Source organism: Platichthys flesus, chromosome 8 (genome assembly GCF_949316205.1).
Source record: "Platichthys flesus chromosome 8, fPlaFle2.1, whole genome shotgun sequence".
Taxonomy (NCBI): domain Eukaryota; kingdom Metazoa; phylum Chordata; class Actinopteri; order Pleuronectiformes; family Pleuronectidae; genus Platichthys; species Platichthys flesus.
Window position 1 is genome coordinate 19,436,729 of NC_084952.1, and position 21,524 is coordinate 19,458,252.

The 21,524-nt window shown below is 42.7% G+C and overlaps 3 protein-coding genes across 3 annotated transcripts; all 3 read left to right on the forward strand.

The window, feature by feature from the left end:
- Positions 1-439: 439 nt before the first annotated feature.
- ube2d2 (ubiquitin-conjugating enzyme E2D 2 (UBC4/5 homolog, yeast)) lies at positions 440-12,039 on the forward strand. Its single transcript, XM_062393621.1, has 7 exons — positions 440-711; positions 2,362-2,425; positions 7,349-7,380; positions 8,107-8,184; positions 8,324-8,429; positions 8,819-8,912; positions 10,668-12,039. Exons 1-7 carry the CDS (start codon positions 688-690, stop codon positions 10,711-10,713), a joined length of 444 nt encoding a protein of 147 aa, XP_062249605.1. The 5' UTR covers positions 440-687; the 3' UTR covers positions 10,714-12,039.
- A 1,429-nt stretch (positions 12,040-13,468) lies between these two features.
- zgc:110843 (uncharacterized protein LOC541492 homolog) lies at positions 13,469-16,191 on the forward strand. The gene is made up of 3 exons (XM_062393946.1): positions 13,469-13,639; positions 14,637-14,839; positions 15,286-16,191. The coding sequence occupies exons 1-3, from the start codon at positions 13,558-13,560 to the stop codon at positions 15,373-15,375; spliced, it is 375 nt and encodes a 124-aa protein (XP_062249930.1). The 5' UTR covers positions 13,469-13,557; the 3' UTR covers positions 15,376-16,191.
- Positions 16,192-18,570: 2,379 nt separating this feature from the next.
- LOC133958981 (CXXC-type zinc finger protein 5-like) lies at positions 18,571-21,257 on the forward strand. The gene is made up of 2 exons (XM_062394031.1): positions 18,571-18,767; positions 19,614-21,257. Exon 2 carries the CDS (start codon positions 19,833-19,835, stop codon positions 20,724-20,726), a length of 894 nt encoding a protein of 297 aa, XP_062250015.1. The 5' UTR covers positions 18,571-18,767; positions 19,614-19,832; the 3' UTR covers positions 20,727-21,257.
- The last annotated feature ends 267 nt before the right edge of the window (positions 21,258-21,524 follow it).

The window sequence follows — 21,524 nt, forward strand, 5'->3', positions numbered from 1 at the left end:
ATGAATATATAGAAATATTTGGAAACTCTGAATATCATTAAACTAATTTATACATTGTAAAGACAGGAAGAAACGCAGTGTGAGAATATGATCAGTAAATGGATTGCACATGAACCATGGATATTCAACAGAAAGATGAATATAGTACAGTGAATATTGCAATGTTGCGACCTAAGGTGTTACAGTACAGTCCATAATGATGGTGAATGTAGTTTTTACTAGGAGCAGAGCTGGTTATACATTTTTACTGCAGCAGGGAGGAACGACCTCCGTACCTCTCCTTCACACACTTAGGGTGAGTCATTTCAAAGTAGCCGATGAGGCAATCCTCTGTGGTTGTCAATGCACACGAAGCCCTGACATTGTTCTAATGCTATTCATATTGCAGGGTTCTTTTACTCTGAAGAGGCGGGTTCGGTCCCGGAGAGCTGTGCTGGTTTCCGCTGGCATAACACAGGCCGCAGTGATTTGGTAGCCGCTGCAGTCGGAGGAAGGACCGCGGTTCTCCCCCCTCTATCTTTCTGGTTCGCTTCGAATATCTCTCGGTGGTCCCCTCACGCAGCGATCAGCTAACCCAGCGCAGCGCAGCCTGTTATATGATAGCCGAGTTGTAGTATTACCGACGGACAGTGATCTCCATCGCCATTTTAATCGCACGTTTTCCCTGACAGAACCGCTAGCACAACAATGGCTCTGAAAAGAATTCACAAGGTAAGGAAGTGAACGGCGTGGCCCGGGATTTCGCAGTTTGGTCTGGGGGGGGGGGTTTAGCTCCACCGGTGACCGTCGGAAGCCTTTCTGACGGCTGTAATGGGTCGTGAACGACGTAAAAAGAAGGTCCAAATCAGCCGGGCTAGGTCGGAGCCGCCAGCTAACGGTCTGTGAATAGCCAGTGACGACAGTGAGAGCAGCAATGCGCCGCTTTCCTGTGTTCACCAGTAACGCTACGAATGGGCCAAGTCCACCATCCGCTCAAAAACACCAGTCACGGAAGCGGCTTGTGGTTCCGTCACGTCGGTTCAACGTTCGACAGTTAATCCAACAGTTTAATGTTTAATGTGTCTACGACCGCTGCTAGTTGGTCATATCAGCGGCTTGTGTTAGCTGTGTCTGGCCAACATTATCTGCCCCGGTGGCTGCTGGCTAGCTCGGGTAAGCTAACCCGAGATGTTCCCCTTATCGAGCCAGCTCCAGTAACGTTATATATTTAAAGTCAAGCGACGGTAGTTTCCATTTGTACACGTTTCCTGTTTACGACTCTTCCCTGTGATGTAACTCACACACTCAGTCCGTGTACCTAACATTATTTATTTTCGTAGCTTTAGCTCGCCGGACCCGCTCCTTGATTTGACAGATAAGTTACCCAGCTAGCATGCATGCTAACGTTAGCTTGATTTAAGGGGACACTTTTACTTTGACCTAACAATTCGCCATATCTTTCTTTTCTGCCTATTTAACCTGTTTTGATGGTTTTCTATCAATCTGTGGATTGAGGTGGGATTGTAACAGCCCGGGGTTACGGCTGGATTTAACCTAAGCTAGCGTGTTTTTTCCATTATATCGCATCCGTTTGAATCAAAACGTATGTATTTCTAGTAGTCAGCTTAGTGTAGGTGTGTTATTGTACGTATTGGACAGTATTAAGCTTTGCAGTCGATTTAAAGGGCAACAATAAAGGGATCGATGGTGATTATGTTAGCATTGTGCTGCTGTGGTAAAAACGGGCCCCACGCGTTGCTCGCCTTTTTATGTCATGTAGCTGACAGCAGGCGAGCAGCTGCTCCTTATTACAACTTAACGTTTGTCGGTGGGATCGGGTTGGTTTATGCCCGGTGTCGTCCCTCCAGTAGGGTTAGCACATGTCACAGCGAAGCAGATCATCCACCATAGCTTGACATCCTGTGCTTTTGTCGATTGCGAGCAGGAGCTAGCATTTACAGCTAACGCATACGGCTAACGAGGGTCTACCTGGCTACACACAACTAGCTTACGTTCTGTTGAACTGAGTGTCATTTGGTTTAGAGTAATACCTCTGCTGTAATATCGTTCCACCTGTGAGGCCGTCGCAATCCTTTCTGAGATCAGTAGTTTGGTTGTACCAGAGGGGAAATTGAGAGCTGTTACTATGGTACCTGCCATAATGAAGCATGTTACGTGGTATTTATTAGTAGGAATTAGTAACTGATTATTAAAAATCTTCTTGCAGGAATTTGTTTTTTGCTATATGCAGTGTTTGAGGTCATTTGTTACGCTAAAATAATCTATGTCTTTTCTTTTATTTAGATTATTTTTGATGGAAATATTTAAATGACTAACATACTGCACGTCCTGATGAACTGACTTATCATTTGTTTGTCACAGGAGTTGAACGACTTGGCACGGGATCCACCAGCCCAGTGTTCTGCAGGACCAGTAGGAGATGACAGTAAGTGAACATTAACACCTTCATTGTCCTGATAGTTGTGTGGAACTGGGCCTCAAAATGAACTCTATGAAATGCACACAAGTGACAAAGTAAATGTTTTTTCTAATATATGTCAGACTTAATAGATCACTTCAGCTTTAAGCTAGGTATGAATTGTCTCCAGCTTTTATCACAGGTTTAATTTCATGGTTATTTTGTTAAGACTGTTTGCAGAAAATAGTCCACAAATTCTTATCACAACTTTGAACTCAAATGCATACAATGTTTTCAAGCTGAGGACTATTTTGTGAAGGGGAAATACAAACACCAGTGAAGGGGCTGACTTTTGATGTCTTGTACAGTGTATTAGACTAGATTAGAAGTCCTGTTTTTTCTGTCAAGTAGATCCAATAAATACCTGGACTTGTTCATAGGAAATACTGCTGGTAAATAATAGTCATTATAAAATAATAATATTCCCAACTTTATAACTACTTCCCAATTCCACTTCTGCCTTAAGTTCATACGGCAAAGGGGGCCTTTTTCATTCGGCAAGTATTTCAATCTTTTGTAATGTAGTAAATCACCACTGGGAGTTCACAATATTAAATACATTACATTCATACTGTAAATATTTCCCTGGAAACTAATTTCATTTGCAATTTTGCAGTAAAAATAAGATAATGAAGGGAAGCAAGTTTTTCTTACTGAATAGAAAACCGGTAACATCTGGAACCCCATTAAATAATGATAGATTAATAATTGTCCATTTATTGTCAGACAATCCTCAGAAAGAAACCATCAGTTTAAAAAACACAGAATCAATCTTCATAGTAGTGTTTAAACTTAAAATTCGAAGCTCCTGTGAACAGAATTCTGTAGAATCTCAGAGGCCAAATTGAAATTATTCTTTAATTACAATCTTTAGTATTTCAGCAGAAAACCTGCTAGCTTTGTGCAGGCTGTGAAGTGTGTTGTCCGCCCTTGACTATGTCTGAAGCTACTAGCAGTCTAAAACAGACCACTCTAACATCCCAGCAACTTGTACTTCTGCTTTGAGCATTTCTGTTCTTCACTCACTTCTAAGCAGCTTTTAAAGGTCTTTGTTTATCACCTAAACAAAACGAGTAAAATCCGATACTGAAGAAGTGTCAAGGTTGGACATTTTCTTGTCAGACCAGACCTCTGTAGTAAGGGTTAGAGAAATTATGGGGATACATTTGTCATAGCAGAGGGCGTAATTGGTTTGTTAGGCTACCACTGGTGTGCAGGCTAATCCTTGGTTTGAGCTTTATCACCATGAAAAGCAAAAATTGACTTTAGTTTAAAGGTTTAATCGAATGTTTCTGTTGACTGATCCATTCATTTGTTTTAAAAAGTTTTTTTCGTGAAATATATGCAGGAATAGAAGATTCTCGGCTACATGCTGTATAGTACTGATTTATTTGAGCACATAGGACTACTTTTAAACAAGGGAATACTGTAATTATACCAGAACTCAGAAAGGTTGTAGTAATATCAATAATTTACGTAAAGAACTTCAGGTGATGGGCAGTAGTCTCTCCCTCCCCCTCTCTCGCTCTGTCTCCCTCACACACACACACACAAATTTGACCATTCTAAAGACAATGTAAAGACATAGCTCTAGCAATAGCAGCTTTGCTGCTGAACCACAGCCGGTGTGACCAACTGACAATTTCAACACACAGCCATTCCACGGCACAGCTGGTCTGCAGCAGGTGTGCCAGGGGCTTCATTCATAAAGTAACGATAATAATTAAATTGGCTATCGTAACTTTTTTGAAGCCTGGGTGTTATGATGCCTTTCTAGTACTGGTATACTGTGCAACACTAATAAGCATAGTATAGTAGTTTTGGTTATGTTGTGGTAGACACAATGAGTTCCACTATTTGTGAATTTGAATAATGAACATATTTTCATGAAACTTATGTAACTTTGTCTTTACATCATTTTATGTGAACACTGTTTGTACTGAGGTCAAGGTCTTTCTGTCTGAAGAAAGGCAACTTGCAATATGTAATGTCAGCTGTTAGGGGTCTCCTAATTATAGCAATTACAGAAGACCTAGTTTGATGACATCATGAATTACTATGGGATCATGGGAGTTATTTTCTTGTGTTCCCCTGTGCGCCATGTTAAACTTGTATTGTAACTTCGGTGACAAAAACTCACAGCAAACGTCAATGACTAATCGGGATCCATTACGAGTGACCAGTACAAACAGGGGAGGGAAAAAACTGCAGACTGGTCAATTGGCTAACTTGCAAGAAGTGTGTTTCTCCTTTCTCGTGCGTTGTTTGCCTTTAGAATTTGTAGCAACCTGTCTCTCAAGCAGAGATAGGTAAATGGTGACATGACGCAATAAAACATCCTGTGGCCTTCAATAAACTTGGGGATTTCTCAGGGTTCGAACGATGTATAATATCTTAAATTGTAATGTGTTGGAACTAATCATAGCAATGTAATTTTTAAAATATTTAACAGTAAATAATTTACTTTTCATAGCAACATAGTAGGACGAAACTTTCATTCTCATGATGCATGGTCTTTAGTGTTAAAAATAATGTTATCACATTATTGTCTGTGGAGAGATTGTAAGACTGTGTCATACATGTGGAATTAGTCAGGTGATTGACAGTTTGCTCATACAGTGGCAGGGCTTTTCTCCTTAAATACATGCAGTTGTGGGCTACTAATTATTACTACCTGTTATTGTTATTAGAATTCAGATAAAACAAACAGCTTTTATTTAGTGTGTAACTGAGTGGTAAGACCTTTCTGCAAAATGTGCAGTTTTTCAGAACGTTGAATTTTGTTCAAACGAATGTAGCTCACTGACTAACACTAGCTTGTTCCACCAACCAACTGCAGACAATATGAAGCCCGCAAATTTAGTTGGCACGACGATTATTCTAATGCATGGCACAAGAATTATAAATGAAAAAATATAACAAAAATAGTAAGCCATACACATTGGTTTAATCATACGTTTATGCTGATAGACTATAAAGGTTGACATATGCCTCATTGTACAGATGAACAATTATGCTGCAGCTTGTAATAAGGGAGGGGTGTGGTGATGCTCATCATGGGTGCAACACCTGGTTTTCACAGGGGACCAACACCACATCATTATCTCACATTTGAGATTTGTGACATGCACACAGGAGCGTAGGTAGTTAGTATGTAAATGGATCTTATGTTGAACTAAACAGAGAAAATTCACTGGGTAGTTGTGTACAAATTGGCATATTGAGTCATTGTTAAAAACATATTTTGTTTATCTGGTCAGCAAAATATTTTTGTTATCTGTTACTATACCCTTTAATGAATAAGGTGTATTAATGATATATTTCTGTTTTTCCTCCTAATATTTTTTCCATCCTATGCAAGAAACCACAAATAACATTGGCCAAATTTGGTAGTGGATCAGTGGCCTTTAAAAAGTACTGGGTGACTGAGTCTAGTGTATGCTTAATAGACAAAATAGTGGTGTTAATAATTTATAACAATTTCTAATATTTATTTTCACTATCAAGTTTTTATTATTCCAGGAGGAAATTGTGTGGTCAAATTATACCAAAAAATGTGCATATATTTCAATGGGCTTCAAATATGCTTCCATTACATGGAGGGATGATATGCTATCAGAAGTGTGATGGTTTAGAACCATTAATCTTCATTTATCTATCTATGATTATTCTTTTTTTATTAATTTTATTTATTGACTATTAATCCAAAGCTGCTTTTGACCCTTACCTGTAGTTTATTTGATAAGCAACTTTATCTTCTACAATGTTTTTTTTATGCATTACCGATATCTGCAACTTTATGACGATTATTCCAGATTTATTCTAACTATTCATAATTCAAGTCCATGATGAGAAATCACACACACGTCCATGTAGTTTGAACCTATTACAGATGTTGAAAAGATTTGAATAGTTAAAACAGCATTAATGATTATTTGGACAATTCAAAATTATGCTATATATATTTCTTATGCAACAATTCGTATTATCCGCAATAAAAGTCAAAAGGAGGTTCTGTGTGACTGTCGTTGTATCTGTCACTCACACAGTCTCTGTAGACGGGGACAATATCACTGTGGTATGAACCTTAAATCCTCAGTAAACCGAGAAAAGAGGAGAAAGAAGAAGAGGCAGATCTACAGGTTTTCTCTTCAGGTTCATACCGCAATGATCTTGTGCTGCTGTTCCATGTGGAGTCACCCTTACACAGTTTGCAGCTAACGGTCTCTCAGCCATTTTCGAAACGTTGACTCCAGAGAGGAGACGGCATCGTCATGTGAGCTGAACAAAGCACAGGATTGGCTGGTTTACTGCCCCCATCTCAGGAGACGCTGCCACAGTGTGTGCCTTGCATTATAATAGACCCGACTACAAAATTGGTTGGGAACTATTTTTATAATCGATTAAATCAATTATTTTTTGCAGCCCTAATCACATGTACTTGATCTAAAGTGAAATTTTGCCTCTAGTACATCAGTATGGGAAAAATGAGTAGCAGCAACATCCCTCTTCACCGCACTTCCTACCATCCATGAACTGGTTAACCACTCGTCTACAAGCCGCGAGAAAAGTGTATTTTAACCCGTGATTACCACGATCAACTTTTTACCATTACAGATGTCATTGTACCACATCAGATCAGATCAGGATGCTAAATTTGGACAAGTTCAAATGTTTATTACACCCATTGGTTTGATTCATTTAACTTGTCTTTTCTGACCCTTAAAAAGTGTTTATTGTGATTATATGATGTTCCCAGGCATATTTGGCATGAGATGCAGATAGGGGCTCTTTACTCCTGCACACTCCATGTGAAATATGTATTTTTACACCTCACAGACACATTTATCCTCATACTGTTAGCCAACTTCTCTGTTTCTTTTGTTGCAGTGTTTCACTGGCAAGCCACAATAATGGGACCTGTAAGTATTCACTTTCTCACAGCCTCATCACTCTAGTTTTTTGGTGAATAAACAAACAGAAGCCATTTTCAGACTCTGGGGAATGTCCAGACTTTCTCTGGAGTTCACCTTTCACACATGAACAATGCATCAGGAGATTTCCCGTTCAGATGCCAACAACAGAGAAATCTCTGGAGGGTTCATGCGAGGGGGGATGCAGTGGCCGGACGTAACATATGGATTCTGCTGCGTAGATCACATGGTTTGATTATAGCACATCCACACCAGTATTGGCTCCTACCACCAAAAGCCCTCTTCGTGGCTGTCTTCTACGTGTGTGGCTCAGTTTTTTCACATCTGTGTCAAACACGTCACGAACACACCCACTCGCTTTCTAGTGAATCCTTCCAAGGATCTCCTGCTGTATTCTCACGTGGGGAGTTTTTACTACGGGGCTGGCTGTCGAAACTCTGGAGAAAGTCCAGAGCCTCTGACATTTGTGTTCTCACATACAGTCCAGAGATTATTTTCTCTCTGAAAGACCCGACATTGCTCTTCAAACAGTGCTTAACCAATGTAGGAGGTAATGGGGCTTAAGTAGACTGAACCAACTACTCACTGCTTACTTCATCAATTTAGTCAGAGAAGAAGTCATGTTAACCACAGCCCTTGTATATAATGTATAGTTAAATGATGTCTTAATTTGGCCCTGTTTGCGATTGATGGGTTCCTTTCTCCTTGCATTAGAATGACAGTCCTTATCAGAGCGGGGTTTTCTTCTTGACCATACACTTCCCCACAGACTATCCTTTCAAACCGCCAAAGGTAAGCATGAATAGGCCAAGCACAGCATTACACATTAAGAAGTGCTTCTTGTCAAGTATAAATATGCCACAGCTTTATCAGTTTCCTGCCCCTCTTTCTCACCCCCGCTCTGCCTGTGTATAAATTGTATTTTTTTCAGGTTGCGTTTACCACAAGAATCTATCACCCAAATATCAACAGCAACGGCAGCATCTGTCTTGACATCCTGCGATCACAGTGGTCTCCGGCTCTCACCATCTCCAAAGGTAGGCTGTTCCTGACTGGACGTCAGACATGAAACGCTGCTCGTATGGTTCCTGGTAAAGTGCTGATGTTACTGCATTTTGTTAAAATTGTGTTAAAGGTGAAAGGGAGGAATGTTGGTTTCCCTGCAATTTCTTACAATTTAAACATTTCTGCATTTCTCTCACAAAGGTCCTTGTACTCCACTATCTGTAAATCTTCATGTTCTTACCACACTTTTTATTTTTTATTTTTCATGAGACATTAATTCCATGTATAATAGTCATGACAAACTCGACATAACTTAAATTTTGGGCTCATTTGAGGAAAAATTTTAGAAATTCTGAAAGTATCTGTTTCCTTTTGTGAATGCTGATTGGTTAAATCATAACCTTCGCCCATTCCATTCCAGTCCTCCTGTCCATCTGCTCTCTGCTGTGCGACCCAAACCCGGACGACCCCTTAGTACCCGAGATCGCCCGCATCTACAAGACGGACAGGGAAAAGTAAGTGCCTTGCCTAATGTTTGTGCATCAGAACGGTGTAGTGTGATTTTTTTTTTTTCCTATGCTTAGTGCTGTCTTGTCAGCATTAAACATGTAATTATTTTTATTTCAGCAGTCTCGAAAAACAATGGTATTTTTTGCATCTTTGGATCTGGAGCTGCATGAAAACATGTTTATGTCTGAACAAGGTGCTGATGAGGAAATAACTGCTGCTATGATGCAGACTTTGCAGAAATCACATGGAATTTAACCAGCTTTGGGCATGCAGAAAACGGTTATAACTAATATTTGATGATCACTTAAGCTTTACAATTAAATATATAACAAATACATTTGTGCAAGTACAACAAAAGATCCTGGACTTAAATGAACAGGAAGAAAAGCTTAAATTGTGTGAACTGGTTTTACAAATGCCAATCTCTGTTCGCTCTCAGCCTCTGAAATGCTGCTTTATTCATCTCTCAAATTGAATAATTCTTCCATCTGACCTTCACAATTGCAGTTTCCCTCCCATGTCTGCCTTTTCGGACTGTAACATGGTTAAATATACACATCATCTTAGATCAGTAGTGTGACAGTACAGGGACTATGAGTATGTTTCTCTTACATTGGAGCAGTTGGCTGGTGTTTCCTTGCTGATCTGTGCAGTGCATGTTCTGTCTACTTTAGTGACACTGTCCAGTCAGTGATTTTTGTCATTACTGTTCTTGACATACACGTAGAACATGATAATGTAACGTTTGTCTGGAAAACCTGGTTGATGTTTTTACATGCGTGATAATCCCGGATTGGATTTGGCAACTAGACTGCTTCCTTTAGCAATATATTTTCACTGTCTCTCTCTCTGTGCGTTCTGCCACGGCCAGTCGAGCTGTTACATGCCCTCACTTGCAAAAAATAATAATCACAGCCCTAGTTGAAGACATTTAGTTGGTTTTCGGTCAGGTGTGGACAGGTGTTGTAAACTAGCATTTATGCTAATACACTGTAAACAATGCATCTGGTTCGTCCAATGACATTGTCATGTCCATGTCCAAATAAAATCAAATCAATCAATCAACTTAATATCTCCCATTACAATGCGCATCATGTCCCAATCAGATCAACGGACATAACCAGGATTGTGGGAATTGCTCTTTGTTCTTTTGTTCCTGTCAAATATGTGCTTGATGAGTGCAGTCCTTCCTATCACTGATTGGCCAGCAGCGGTGATTTCTGTTAGCTGCTGCACAGGAAGATGAAATCGACCGACCTGTTGCTGCTAAATTGGAGAGCTGTGTTGTCTTGTAGAGAAGCAGCCAGCTGGTCACTCTGCTGCTGATGTCAGGTCAGCCGCTAAACTTATGATGTACACATGATGACAAAAAGAGGGGACACCTGTGAACTCTGCCAGTCCGAGGCTGGAATGTTGTGTCTCTATTCTGGCTCAACGGGTACAAACATGGAGTATGGGTCATTGTCTTTCAGCCTTTAAAGCAGTGGAGGTAGTCATAGTGCAGAATTTACCTATGTAAAGAGTTGGAATGGAGGGACATGATGCATTTCACACCATGTCAATACTGCAGCCTGTTTGGGTCAGTGTAAACAGGCAAAAGCAACAAAATGAGGGACGTTTTAACAGCAGTGAAACAGGCTTGCGTTTCAACTTCCCCACAGATGTTTTTGTTTATTGTGTCATTAAATCCTGATGTGTCCAAATGTGTCAACTAACAGTTCACTCCCTGTGTCTTTCTCTTTCTCTCTGCTTGTCAACAGATACAACAAAATAGCTCGGGAATGGACACAAAAGTATGCAATGTAGTGTTGGAGTAGAATCATGGCCAACCACCTCTACAACATAAAGTTAGGGGAGCTACAGACGTAAAGAGAAAACAAACAAAAACCATACAAACAAAATGAGAAGTTTAAAACAAGATCTTGTTGGTTTCCATTGGAGTGCTTTCTTTGAGCCACGCCCCCCCCCCCCCCCACCAGAGTACCTGTAAAACTCCCTCTGCCCCGACTCCCCGACCCTCCCTCTCTCTTTCCCTCTCTATTGTTCCCTCTCTCTCTGTTTGACTCTTCCCCCTCCCCCTCCCGCCTCTCAGCTCACCTTTCTATCCTCCAGTGTACATATTGTCAACTTGCATTGGTAACACCTGTCTCTCTGCTCCTTTTTTTTTTTTCTTCTTTTTTTACCTCCTCCCTCCCCTTGTGACCTCTGCCTCCAATCTTCTGACTTCCGTTATATTTGATCATGATGCAGGTTGGGCTCTTGTGCCAGCAGCCGATAACCCTCCCCCCACCTAACTTCCCCTTTTACATACACACCTGCATCCTCACCCATCTCCCCCCAGATGAAATCACTAAATGCATTCCTTTGAGCATCTGTAAAAACATTGAGGGGACCTTATCCTTTATTTCCCTTTTTGTTTTGTTTGTTTTTAGGGGAAGGGGTACAATAATATGGAGGGATTTTTACACTCTGCATCCTTTCTTGTTTTGTTGTCCTTGTAATTTCCATCTGTCGGGGTGACAATTCAAGAAAGCCGTATTCGCATGTGAGTTGAAGGGCACTCTGTATTTTATAATAATTAAAATCCTTAAACCATGGAAGGCTGTGTAAAACGGCCTCTTCTGGTCTTCTGTTGGATTCTCTGAAAGGACATGAATTATCCCTAGCCCACACCTTCTGCCCCTCCCCCCAGCCTCAAAACACCTTACCCAAATTGACCCCTTTGTATACACACACACACACACACACACACACACACACACATACACACACAACTATAACCCCATGCCCCCCCACCCCCCACGTTTTCTTTATTCACAAAGTGGAGGTCCTGGACCAGGTATTTAAGCAATTTATTTTTCTTAGTTTAACCTGTGTTTTTATACCCCAACCCCATAACTCTTTAGGTTGCATTTTTTTGGTTTTGTTTAATTTTTATTTTATTTTTATTTTATTTTTTTGCTATTGTTAAATTAGAAGCTAACATCTTAAATGGCTATGGGACTGGCTTGTGCTCTGGGTGCGAGGAGAACCCACTCTTCTTGCACAAAACCTCTGTATATTGAATTACCTGAGAGGCTCGTTGAGCTTTGTGTGTTGATTAAACTGTGTAATAAAAACCCATGACTCCTGTGTTGACTCATTTTAAGAACTTTTTTAAAATACATGTGAAGGTAAAGAGGGAATGACCCACCTCTACAGATATTTAACAGAATGAGCAGCGGAAAGACGTCATTACCACATAGGATCACTGTTATTTTATAGAACGAATCACCTCTAATGCAACTATTATTGCATATTAGGGGAAATCTGATTACTAAGTTAAACAAACGAAAATTGAATGGAATTTAAGATGTTAATATTTAAGGATTATAGCTCCACATGTGACGTCAGCTGCGATGGCTTTTCATGTGAAAATAAACTCTGCTGAGTAAAAAAAAAAGAATCTACGTTGCTGAATACCTGCATTATTACAAATCTTATCATAAACCTTTAACTTCTGTCATTGCAACTGTTCAGTGACTGATTTTGCTGGTGGAATTTGTATTGCCCTCTAGTGGTGCTTTAATGTCAAGTAATGTGAAATGCAGTAAATTTGCACAAATGCGGATTCTCTGTCCATGCTTCAGAATTTTCTGTTGAAATAATTGTATTAAATTTATGTATCATCGTTATGGTTCTTTATCATGGATCTGGTACATAATCCTTCTTTAGAAAAGTATGGGACTCATCAAAGCTCACAGACATTCTGAGGATTCTCTGCCAGAGGAATCTTAAATCTCCACCTGTCGAGTTTCATTATACAAGTTGTCTTTTAAAGGGATAATTCACTTATTATAAAGCTGTAACGTGTGGCAGTTTGACAGTTATTGTATCTTACAATCCTGGTCAGTAGCTACTAAGTGACAAAGATCAATCCGCTGAGAGTGTAGTGTAGATGAAGGCTCTGGAAAAACGGCTGTAGAGTGGAGCTTGATATATCACTGTATTGAAGCCCATTTCTGAAAGTGAAAGGAAGAAAACAATCCTGAATCAAAACTATGAAATAGTTACTCATGTTTATGAGTTAGTAAGTGATTATTTTGAAACATCAAGTCAGTATTATGAGATAGTAAGTTGGTGTTAAGAAGTAATAAGTCATTATTTTAAATACTAAGTCACTATTTGAGAAAATAAGTGATTGTTGAGAGTTAGTGAATCATTACTTTAGAGATTTATTCAATATGAGACTTTGGAATTAAGTTGCTTTTCTAGACTATTTTATTATTTTCTCAATTTAAAGTCGTTTTGAGATACTAATGGATTCTTTTTAAGAGTAAATTATTTCAAAATTATGTTATTTCGAGATTATTTAATTGTCCTCACACAGGTCCTCTTTAAACCCGTTGCGGGATTTATATCAAGGTGAAGAAAGTTTAGCTTATTCGCAGTTCCGTCTTCTAACAGCACAGAAACGAAGCCGGAAGTCCATCGCAGGTTCTGATGAATCCTCTTGGCGTCACAGAACCTCCTCGGCCTCTCATTGGCTGCCGCCCCAGACGCTGCGAGGTGACGTAGGCTGGCTAACCTGAAGCGGAGTTCACATAAGACGACGTCAGTTGACCTTGTGCTGGAGCCCTGTCTGCAAACAGACCGTCGTCCCGGGAAAACATGAGCAGTCTCCCCGCCATGCCGCAGTTAGCCGTGCCTCAGATGCCCGCGCTACCCAGCTCGGGTTTCAGGCTATCCAAAGGTAAAGTATCTCAGCTAGCTGATAGCATGCTAGCATTAAATGACCGCTTAACGTAAACTAAACATATTTCAGCTTAACCCTGCCAGGAAAGACGCAGTTACACCGCACGCTGTTCTTTAGGGAGACCGCTCCTTGGAAGAGGACTGCACATGTTTAAAATACAGGGAATACGTTTTTCTCAGAACCGGTCATGAGCCATTTAGTTTGCTGACAGCACGTCAGCCACAGGTTGTGTTTCCAACTCGAGACAGTCACTTGGATTGTTCTTGGCCCCTCAGCTCGAGCCATACTTGGAGGCGACCCCCCCCCCCCCCCCCCCCCCCCCGAGGAGTGTGTGTGTCTGTGTGTTAGTGTGTGTCGGACTGTGTGTGTGTCACGCCGCTCTGATGGACCTGCTGATAGCTGAACTAGCTGACCCTGATCGCCCCCCATGTTCTTCTTGTCCTGCGATTCTGCGTCATGTGATGCTCAGTAGGTTTGGATTATCCTCCTCATTGCTTCGCTAAAACCCGCAATTTCACAGCGCCTGGCAAGAATGGAAAGTTTCCTCTGTATCCGTCAGGCAGGCCACTGTTCGAGAGGAATCCGTCGACCTCATTATCATCCCTGCCATGATGCAGAATTACAGGAAGTGTGGTTTATTGTGGGTCCAGGGTCTTCAAGCTCGTTCTTTACAAGACACAACTGTTAGACATCACATATAAATGATCATTTAGCTGAAGTACGTTCAACTACGAGGGTACAAACCCAGAACAGCAACAATCATTTAAGTACTTAGTTTCATAAAAGCCAAACAATAAGTGCTACATCAAATGACTTGAAAACCAACCATCGATCAGAAGCTGAGCAGTACATACTGAAAATATTATTTCCAGGCTTTTCACACTTAGTAGATCCTTGACCAGCAGAAACGTGCAAAAGCAACCGTTTATCAACTCTACAATCACTTTGTACGTTTCTGTATTTCTCTGCTGACCATGAATGTCTGTCTCTGTAGAGCATTTTTTGGTGGCCGTGCCAGTCGCAGTGGTCGCAGCTGTCGGAGGCTTCCTGGTCAGCCACTACCTGAGTGGACGGAGCTGTAAAAAGAGCCAGGTGAACACGTGCATCAGCAAAGACAGTCCCAAAGTGGTCCACAGCTTCGACATGGAGGACATCGGTACCAAGGCTGTGTACTGCCGCTGCTGGAAGTCAAAGAAGGTCAGGCCACGGCAGCTTGTTTGTGTTGTTGAACATTCTTATTAAACAGATCAACTTGTTATTCATCAGTAATTATTTTTGAATTGTCCTTTTTTGAAGTCTTACTACTGCCCCTTGGACATAATGAATAAAGAACTAGGAAATTGACTGTGTAAAGAATAAGGCTTTGATTATTTCTAACCACGGTAGATCAGGGCAGTTGAGTGGATCCACTTCCTTATTTCATTTTATCATGATCATAACGATAATACTTCTTAGTTACATTAACTGTATGCGGGGAACAGAGCCAACTTGTCCCCTCAAAAGAATCTTTATGTTGTGGGAACACTTAAACCAGCGAACTGACATGAGAGATTAAATCCTGTGTCTCATATCGTGAAGTATAAACGACCAAAAGTTGATCAGATATTGTTTTTATTTAAACGTTGTGTGTTTTCTTCTTGCAGTTCCCTTACTGCGACGGAGCCCACACCAAACACAACGAGGAGACCGGGGACAACGTCGGGCCTCTCATCATCAAAAAGAAGGATACTTAAGTCAACCAATCACAGAACTCCATCTTGCCTCGACTTGTCCTTTGCCCACCCCCTCTCAGTTTGTCCACGTGTTTATGATAATCATTAACGCTGTCTAATTGATAAATGCTAATAAACTGTGACACTCAAAACAAAGGATACAAAGAAAAAATGTTGATATCTGTTATTCCACCGGTTCCCGCATTGGATGACATTGAAAACCAAAGGTCATTTGAGGAGAGATAAGGAAGGAACTTTGACAATCAACAGTCAAACAGGAAAGTGTTTTGTCTGCACAGTTGTAATTTGATGGCTTTAACATTCTGAATTTTGCATCATCTCCTCCCGTTTGGTTTCACCTGTATTCCCCCACCCCCCCGTCCTCTCCTCCTCGATGTGGAGCAGGTGGTTGATACATAATGAGCTGGCAGCGCGTAGCCTCAGTCAGACCAGTGTTTGATTGGAATTCGTCACAGGCCTTATAATCTACATCCCAGAGTCTGAACACGCATAACTAATGTGAATGTTACTTGATTTTTGCACAAATACAGGAAACCACTAAGTTTTGTTTTTTCTCTGCTCTTGTCAGGGGAGGCAGAAGTTTAGTTTGTATGACATAATAATTTTTAGTCTTGGGAGCTGTTGAAACACTATCGACTGTAAGCGCTTATTATCTGCTTTCTGGGGGAGCTGTTGTATTTAATCTGTAAAGTGTAAACCTCTGCTTATGAAGGATATACTTTGCTTTTTCATGAGATTAATTTTCTACTGGCTGCGGTGTGTCTGACTTGATGACTTGTCCTGTATTTTGTGAATAAAACTTGATGAGCAATGTGATTTGTATACCTCCCTTCTGATTAATTTATTTGACGGATGTCGTCTGGAGCCAAACTCCACTTTTATTGTTTAGTTTGTTTATTCCTTTAACCACAGGATGGAATGTGCTTAGTTTATCCACCTCACCTCAGAGAGGCAGGGCCGAGTGTTTGTGGATTAACAGAGGGGGATAATAAGTAAACAGGGCTGTGTGGCGCCCGCAGTGTGTGTGTGAGTGATTGAGGCCTGGTGGGGGTGAGGAGGGGTAGGTGGGGTGGCGGGGAGGGGGGGCTGCCGTGCTGCAGTGTCCACCACCAGCACCAAGTGGCCATTTTAAGACGCGGCAGTGTGCGCGGTGACCGCTAGGACGCGCTGTGCTCGCACGATCTGGTCCGGGCCAGACAGCGGAGTGGTACGCGAGTGCACGGCGGTGGGCCCCCTGCTCCCACAGTGACACGCTCGCGCACGCACGGACACGCACGAGGTATCTGGCCTCGTGCCAGATGCATGCAGGACTCTCACAAGAGGTGGAGTGGACTCCGCGTCCCCGCGTGAGGAGTCACCTCAGTATGGCGGCCCCACGGCGCGCGCTGCCTCTACTGCGTGGACTGTGCTCACGAAGCACGTGCTTCAAAATCACATCCCGCGTGGTGCCGAATCATCAACACACAACATGCTAACGTCCTCTGGTAACTGAGGCTGACCATCTATTTGCAGTTAATAATTATCAGTCTAATGACCCTCTTCTATTTTATTGGTTAATCGTTTTTAAAGTGACTTCATATCACTGTGTGTGACAGGCCACATATTCACGTAATGACTGTAAATATAAGTGTTATGTACAGATGCATGCTGGGAGTACACGCTTCAGGTGTGGATAAAACTGGTCAATCATTCAGTGTTTACAAAACAAATAAAGTCATAAAGTTTATTTCACGTATTTTTATCTTATCAGTTAACCTACTTTTGTATTTGCCCTACTTTTTGTGGCTGTAGAATTCTATGACAACGCTGACAGATAACTAAAGCATCTTCCCTTTTAATATAGTCTAAACCCTGTTATCACCAATTTGCTACTACCAGGCAGACGACCTTATATATCTGAATCCAGTTAATTATATTTAACAGATGAAAGTAAGCAGGTATAACAATCTGAGCTCCACACAGGCTGGATCCCATTTCGTTAACACACAAGTCGAGTATACAGGAGTCAATGCAGGACAGGGGAAACTGACAAAGACCTAAACATCTGTTCAGTGATATGAGGCCTGATATACATAGCTGTAACATTATATATAACAGTTTAATAAGTGTATCAACTGATGAGTCTTCATTGTGGAGGTAAACAATTGATTATTAATTGACATTAGGATTAGTCCATATTTAATATATTATTTATCATGAGCCCTTTGACATGTTGATAAACATGTATGATATCAGATTATTTATCATAGCAATAATTCCAACCTGAAGCCCATGTTCACTGACACAGTGTTTGTGTACTGGTGTATACTAGTGTAGTGTGTAACTACACTTTGATGGTTCAGTGTTGTGTGTGAGCTGGGGTGTACTAGTGTAGTGCGAAACAAAACTGTGATGGTTCAGTGTTGTGTGTCTGCTGGTGTGTATTAGTTTAGTGTGTAGCAACACTGTGAGTGTTCAGTGTTGTGTTGGCGGATGTGTATTAATGTAGTGGGTGCTGATGTGTATTAGAGTAGTGTGTAAAGATGGTCCAGTGTTGTGTGTGTGCTGAAGTGTACTGTGGAAAACCTAGTGATGGTCTACTGTTGTGTTTGCTGAAATGTATTAATGTTGTGTGTAACAACACTGTGATGGTCCAGTGTTGCTTGTTTGTTGATGTGTATTAATGTAGTGTGTAATGATGGTCCAGTTTTGTGTGTGTGCTGGTATGTATTAAGGTACTGTGTAACAACACTGTGAAGGTTCAGTGTTCTGACATATATTAGTGTTGTGTGTAATGAAACTGTGATGGTCCAGTGTTGTGTGCTGGTGTTTATTAATGTAGTGTTTAATGATGGTCCAGTTTTGTTTGTGTGCTGATGTGTATTCGTGTTGTGTGTAATGACTCTGTTATTGTCCAGTGATGTGCGTGTGTGCTGGTTTGTATTAGTGTTGTATGTAATGACACTGTGATGGTTCAGTACTGTGTGTGTGTGTGTTGGTGTGTTGGTGTGTAATGATGGTCCAGTGGTGTGTGTGTGTGCTAGTGTGTAATGATGGTCCAGTGCTGTGTGTGTGCTGGTGTGTAATGATGGTCCAGTGCTGTGTGTGTGCTGACGTGTATTAGTGACACTGTGATGGTTCAGTGTTGTGTGACAGCAGCCTCTCTCTCTCTCCCTCTCTCCCTCTCCCTCTCTCTGTGCTGGGGTCGCTCTGACCACGGTCTCGGCTGCAGAGTCCACTTCGCATTTTGAGCGACGCCCCCAAATTCCGTGCAGAGTGTTTGCAGACCCTCCGGGACGGAGAGGTGGAGGAGGAATCGGCAGCTCCGCCGTCCATATACACTACAATCAGCTCGCCATTAGTTCATGACTTCATCATATCTGTGACAGGGGAGTTTGGACCGTGTTTACAAGGTAAGCCTGAGACGTTTCGCCCACACTTCCGGTCGATTTTCGCCGTGTTTTTCGCCGTGTCGCCTTTTTCCTGCGCGCAGCTGCCGTGTCGCAGCGACCACTCGGACTGTGGTCAGCTCTCCGTGGCGTCGGTCGAGCACCGTCTTCTTAGGTAACCTGAACCACGGCGAAACGATCGATCGCTGTTTCCACCATGGATCCATCGATAGGTCTACACACATGTCCCCTGGCAACAACCATGTCCCGTGGTTAATCGGCGGAACAGTTTTTTCTCTAAACGTGGACACGGAATACAGCCTGCTCGCTTTTTTTATCCACAGCCACCGCATCGTTGCGCACCTCGCTCCTCGTCGTCGATACCAGACAAAAGACAGCCTGTTTTTTTACTCTCCTCGATGTAGAGTTGCTCTGTGGAGCTAAAGCTTTGGCTGGCACACATAACAGCAGTCGTCAAAATGTATTTGAAAAGCGCGCTCCACATTTGACCTGCGCATATGCGCATATCTTTGCATATTGTTGTCGCTCTGTTATTGATTGCATTGATATACCGTGAAATTCTTAAAGGGATAGTCTACTGCCTCCTGTATGCGGAAATCAGCGGCAGGGCATGCACTGTGTGATAGATGCCTCAGTTACTCTCTGTTATAGCTCTTTTATTTAAACATTATTTACATATATGTTGTTTTTGGTTTTTAAGCTCAGATTCTCTGCTCTGTCTCTGTGTGTTGTGGCTGTGGCTTAGAAACATATCCCACTCTTATCTCCTGGGTTTCCTCTCTTTCTGTATTTGTCTTTCCAGCATTTCTATTCTTAACCCTCCTCTCTTCATCCCCTGTTCGTTTCTAGCTCTCCAGGACTCCGAGGCTGCTGCAGAGAATGGGAATAGGGACACAGGCCAAGGCTTGCCATTTTGGCTGAAGTAACAGCAAGGACGGTTGTCAATCCCGCATCGGCGTCAATCCCCTTCTCCCTCACCTCTTCTCCTCCACACACACACACACACACACACACACACACACACACACACACACAGAAGGACAAACACCCCCACTCACAGCCACTGCTATGTCCACCGCCGTAGACATCGCCGGCCCTTCCTCCTCAGATCAAGCCCACAGCAGCGCTAAAATCCCCAACGCGCCACTGAGACCCAGCCTAAAGCGCTCCAACCACCCCTACAGCCTCTCCCATTACATCTCCACCCCTTCCCAGGCCATGGACGTCAAAGGCCTGATCCAGCCCTCCCCAGCCCAGCAGCGGGCCGCCCAGCCCGCACATACCAAGCCTCGCCGTACCCCCTCCTGGCCCGACATGTGGGAGTCACCCAGCGGGCTCCACCTGGCCCATGCCGCTGAGCTGCTGATGCGCGCCGGGCTCCTGGCTCTGACACCCGCCACCACGGAGCAGGCCAACCTGGGTGCACAGATCAGCCAGCCAGTGAAAAGGGAGGCTATAGAGGCAAGGGGGGGAAAGGGAGATGGGGAAGGAAGTGGGTCTGGGCCCGAGGAGGAGGAAGAGGACTCCTCTGGATGTGGCACTGACTTCCAGCCCTTCCTAGGTGCCTGGTTCCCCTTCAGCCCTGCTCTGTTTCCCCTGGCAGGCTTCCAGATGGGGGGAGGCCACTGGAGAAGTGCCGCCATGGGAACTGAGGGCATCGAGGGGCTGGTGGCCGAGGGCTACTCTCCGGGCTCCCTGGGCGCAGGCAGTGCTAGCAGGAGGAAGAGGAAGAGGTGCGGGGAGTGCGTACCGTGTCGGCGTCAGACGAACTGCGACCAGTGCAGCAGCTGCCGCAATCGCAAGAGGGGACACCAGATCTGTAAATACAGGAAGTGTGAGGAGCTGAAGAGGAAGCCGGGAGGCCCTGGGTTTGAGAGCAGAGTGTCTGGCTTTGACCTCAGGGGGTCCGACTTTACTTTGGGTCTCTCACAGGAGAGAAGCAACGGAGTCTTGGATGGATAGTAACGCTTGTGGTGGCAGCATTTGTCAGAGGATCCTGGTTGGATGATTGTTGAGGAGCTGCGTTTGAATAATAACACATGGGACACAACGTCAACACACTCGGACTGTGAGGTCTCAGAGACCTCTGCATCTTGTGTTTAGTGAGGAGCTGCAGCTCTGTTAAAGAATGTCCACACTCGTTCCCATCCTTCCTTTTGACAATCAGTGAAATGGAGAGGCGAGAAAGAAGGATACCAATGTGTGTCAATATTTAGATGATGACAAAAATGCTGTAAATAGCCTGTAAATATCTGGAAAACATTATGTCTTTTTTACATCCCTTTCCAGTTTGGATGTGTTGTGTTTCGACATTTAAAAAAAAAAAAAAGGAGCCAAATGTTTTGTTTCTAATGGGGAGTTTTGATTCTGTTGTTCTGACGTCACTGCATCAGCAAGAAATGAATGAGTTCAGCCTAGGCTAAATTATTTCATGTGCAGCTTGTACTGTATAGCTCTGTTTGCCCTTTTGAAATAAAAGAAATTGGCCATGTGCACTTGTCTACAGGCTGGGTTTATACTATTTGTGTGTGTGTGTTTGTGTGTTTGCAATTAATTGGGTGTGTGTGTGTGCCGGTTTGCAGCCATGTTTCTAACGTGCGTGTGTGCGTGAGGTGTGGATTATGAGTCACCTAATGGTGTGGCTGAGAACCTTATCACAACCCCACAGACACACAAACGCATACACGCTGCCTTGGCAAGTCCGGCCTATGCACTGGAACACACCTAACCTGACATGCACACACAATCACAAAAACTCTC

Coding starts and splice junctions, on each gene's coding strand:
- ube2d2 (XM_062393621.1), top strand. CDS start 688: ATGGCTCTGAAAAGAATTCACAAG. Junction 7,381..8,106: donor AAGCCACAATAATGGGACCT/GTAAGTATTCAC, acceptor TCCTTGCATTAG/AATGACAGTCCTTATCAGAG. Junction 8,913..10,667: donor TACAAGACGGACAGGGAAAA/GTAAGTGCCTTG, acceptor GCTTGTCAACAG/ATACAACAAAATAGCTCGGG.
- zgc:110843 (XM_062393946.1), top strand. CDS start 13,558: ATGAGCAGTCTCCCCGCCATGCCGCAGTTAGCCGTGCCTCAGATGCCC. Junction 13,640..14,636: donor GGGTTTCAGGCTATCCAAAG/GTAAAGTATCTC, acceptor CTGTCTCTGTAG/AGCATTTTTTGGTGGCCGTG. Junction 14,840..15,285: donor GCTGCTGGAAGTCAAAGAAG/GTCAGGCCACGG, acceptor TTCTTCTTGCAG/TTCCCTTACTGCGACGGAGC.
- LOC133958981 (XM_062394031.1), top strand. CDS start 19,833: ATGTCCACCGCCGTAGACATCGCCGGCCCTTCCTCCTCAGATCAAGCC.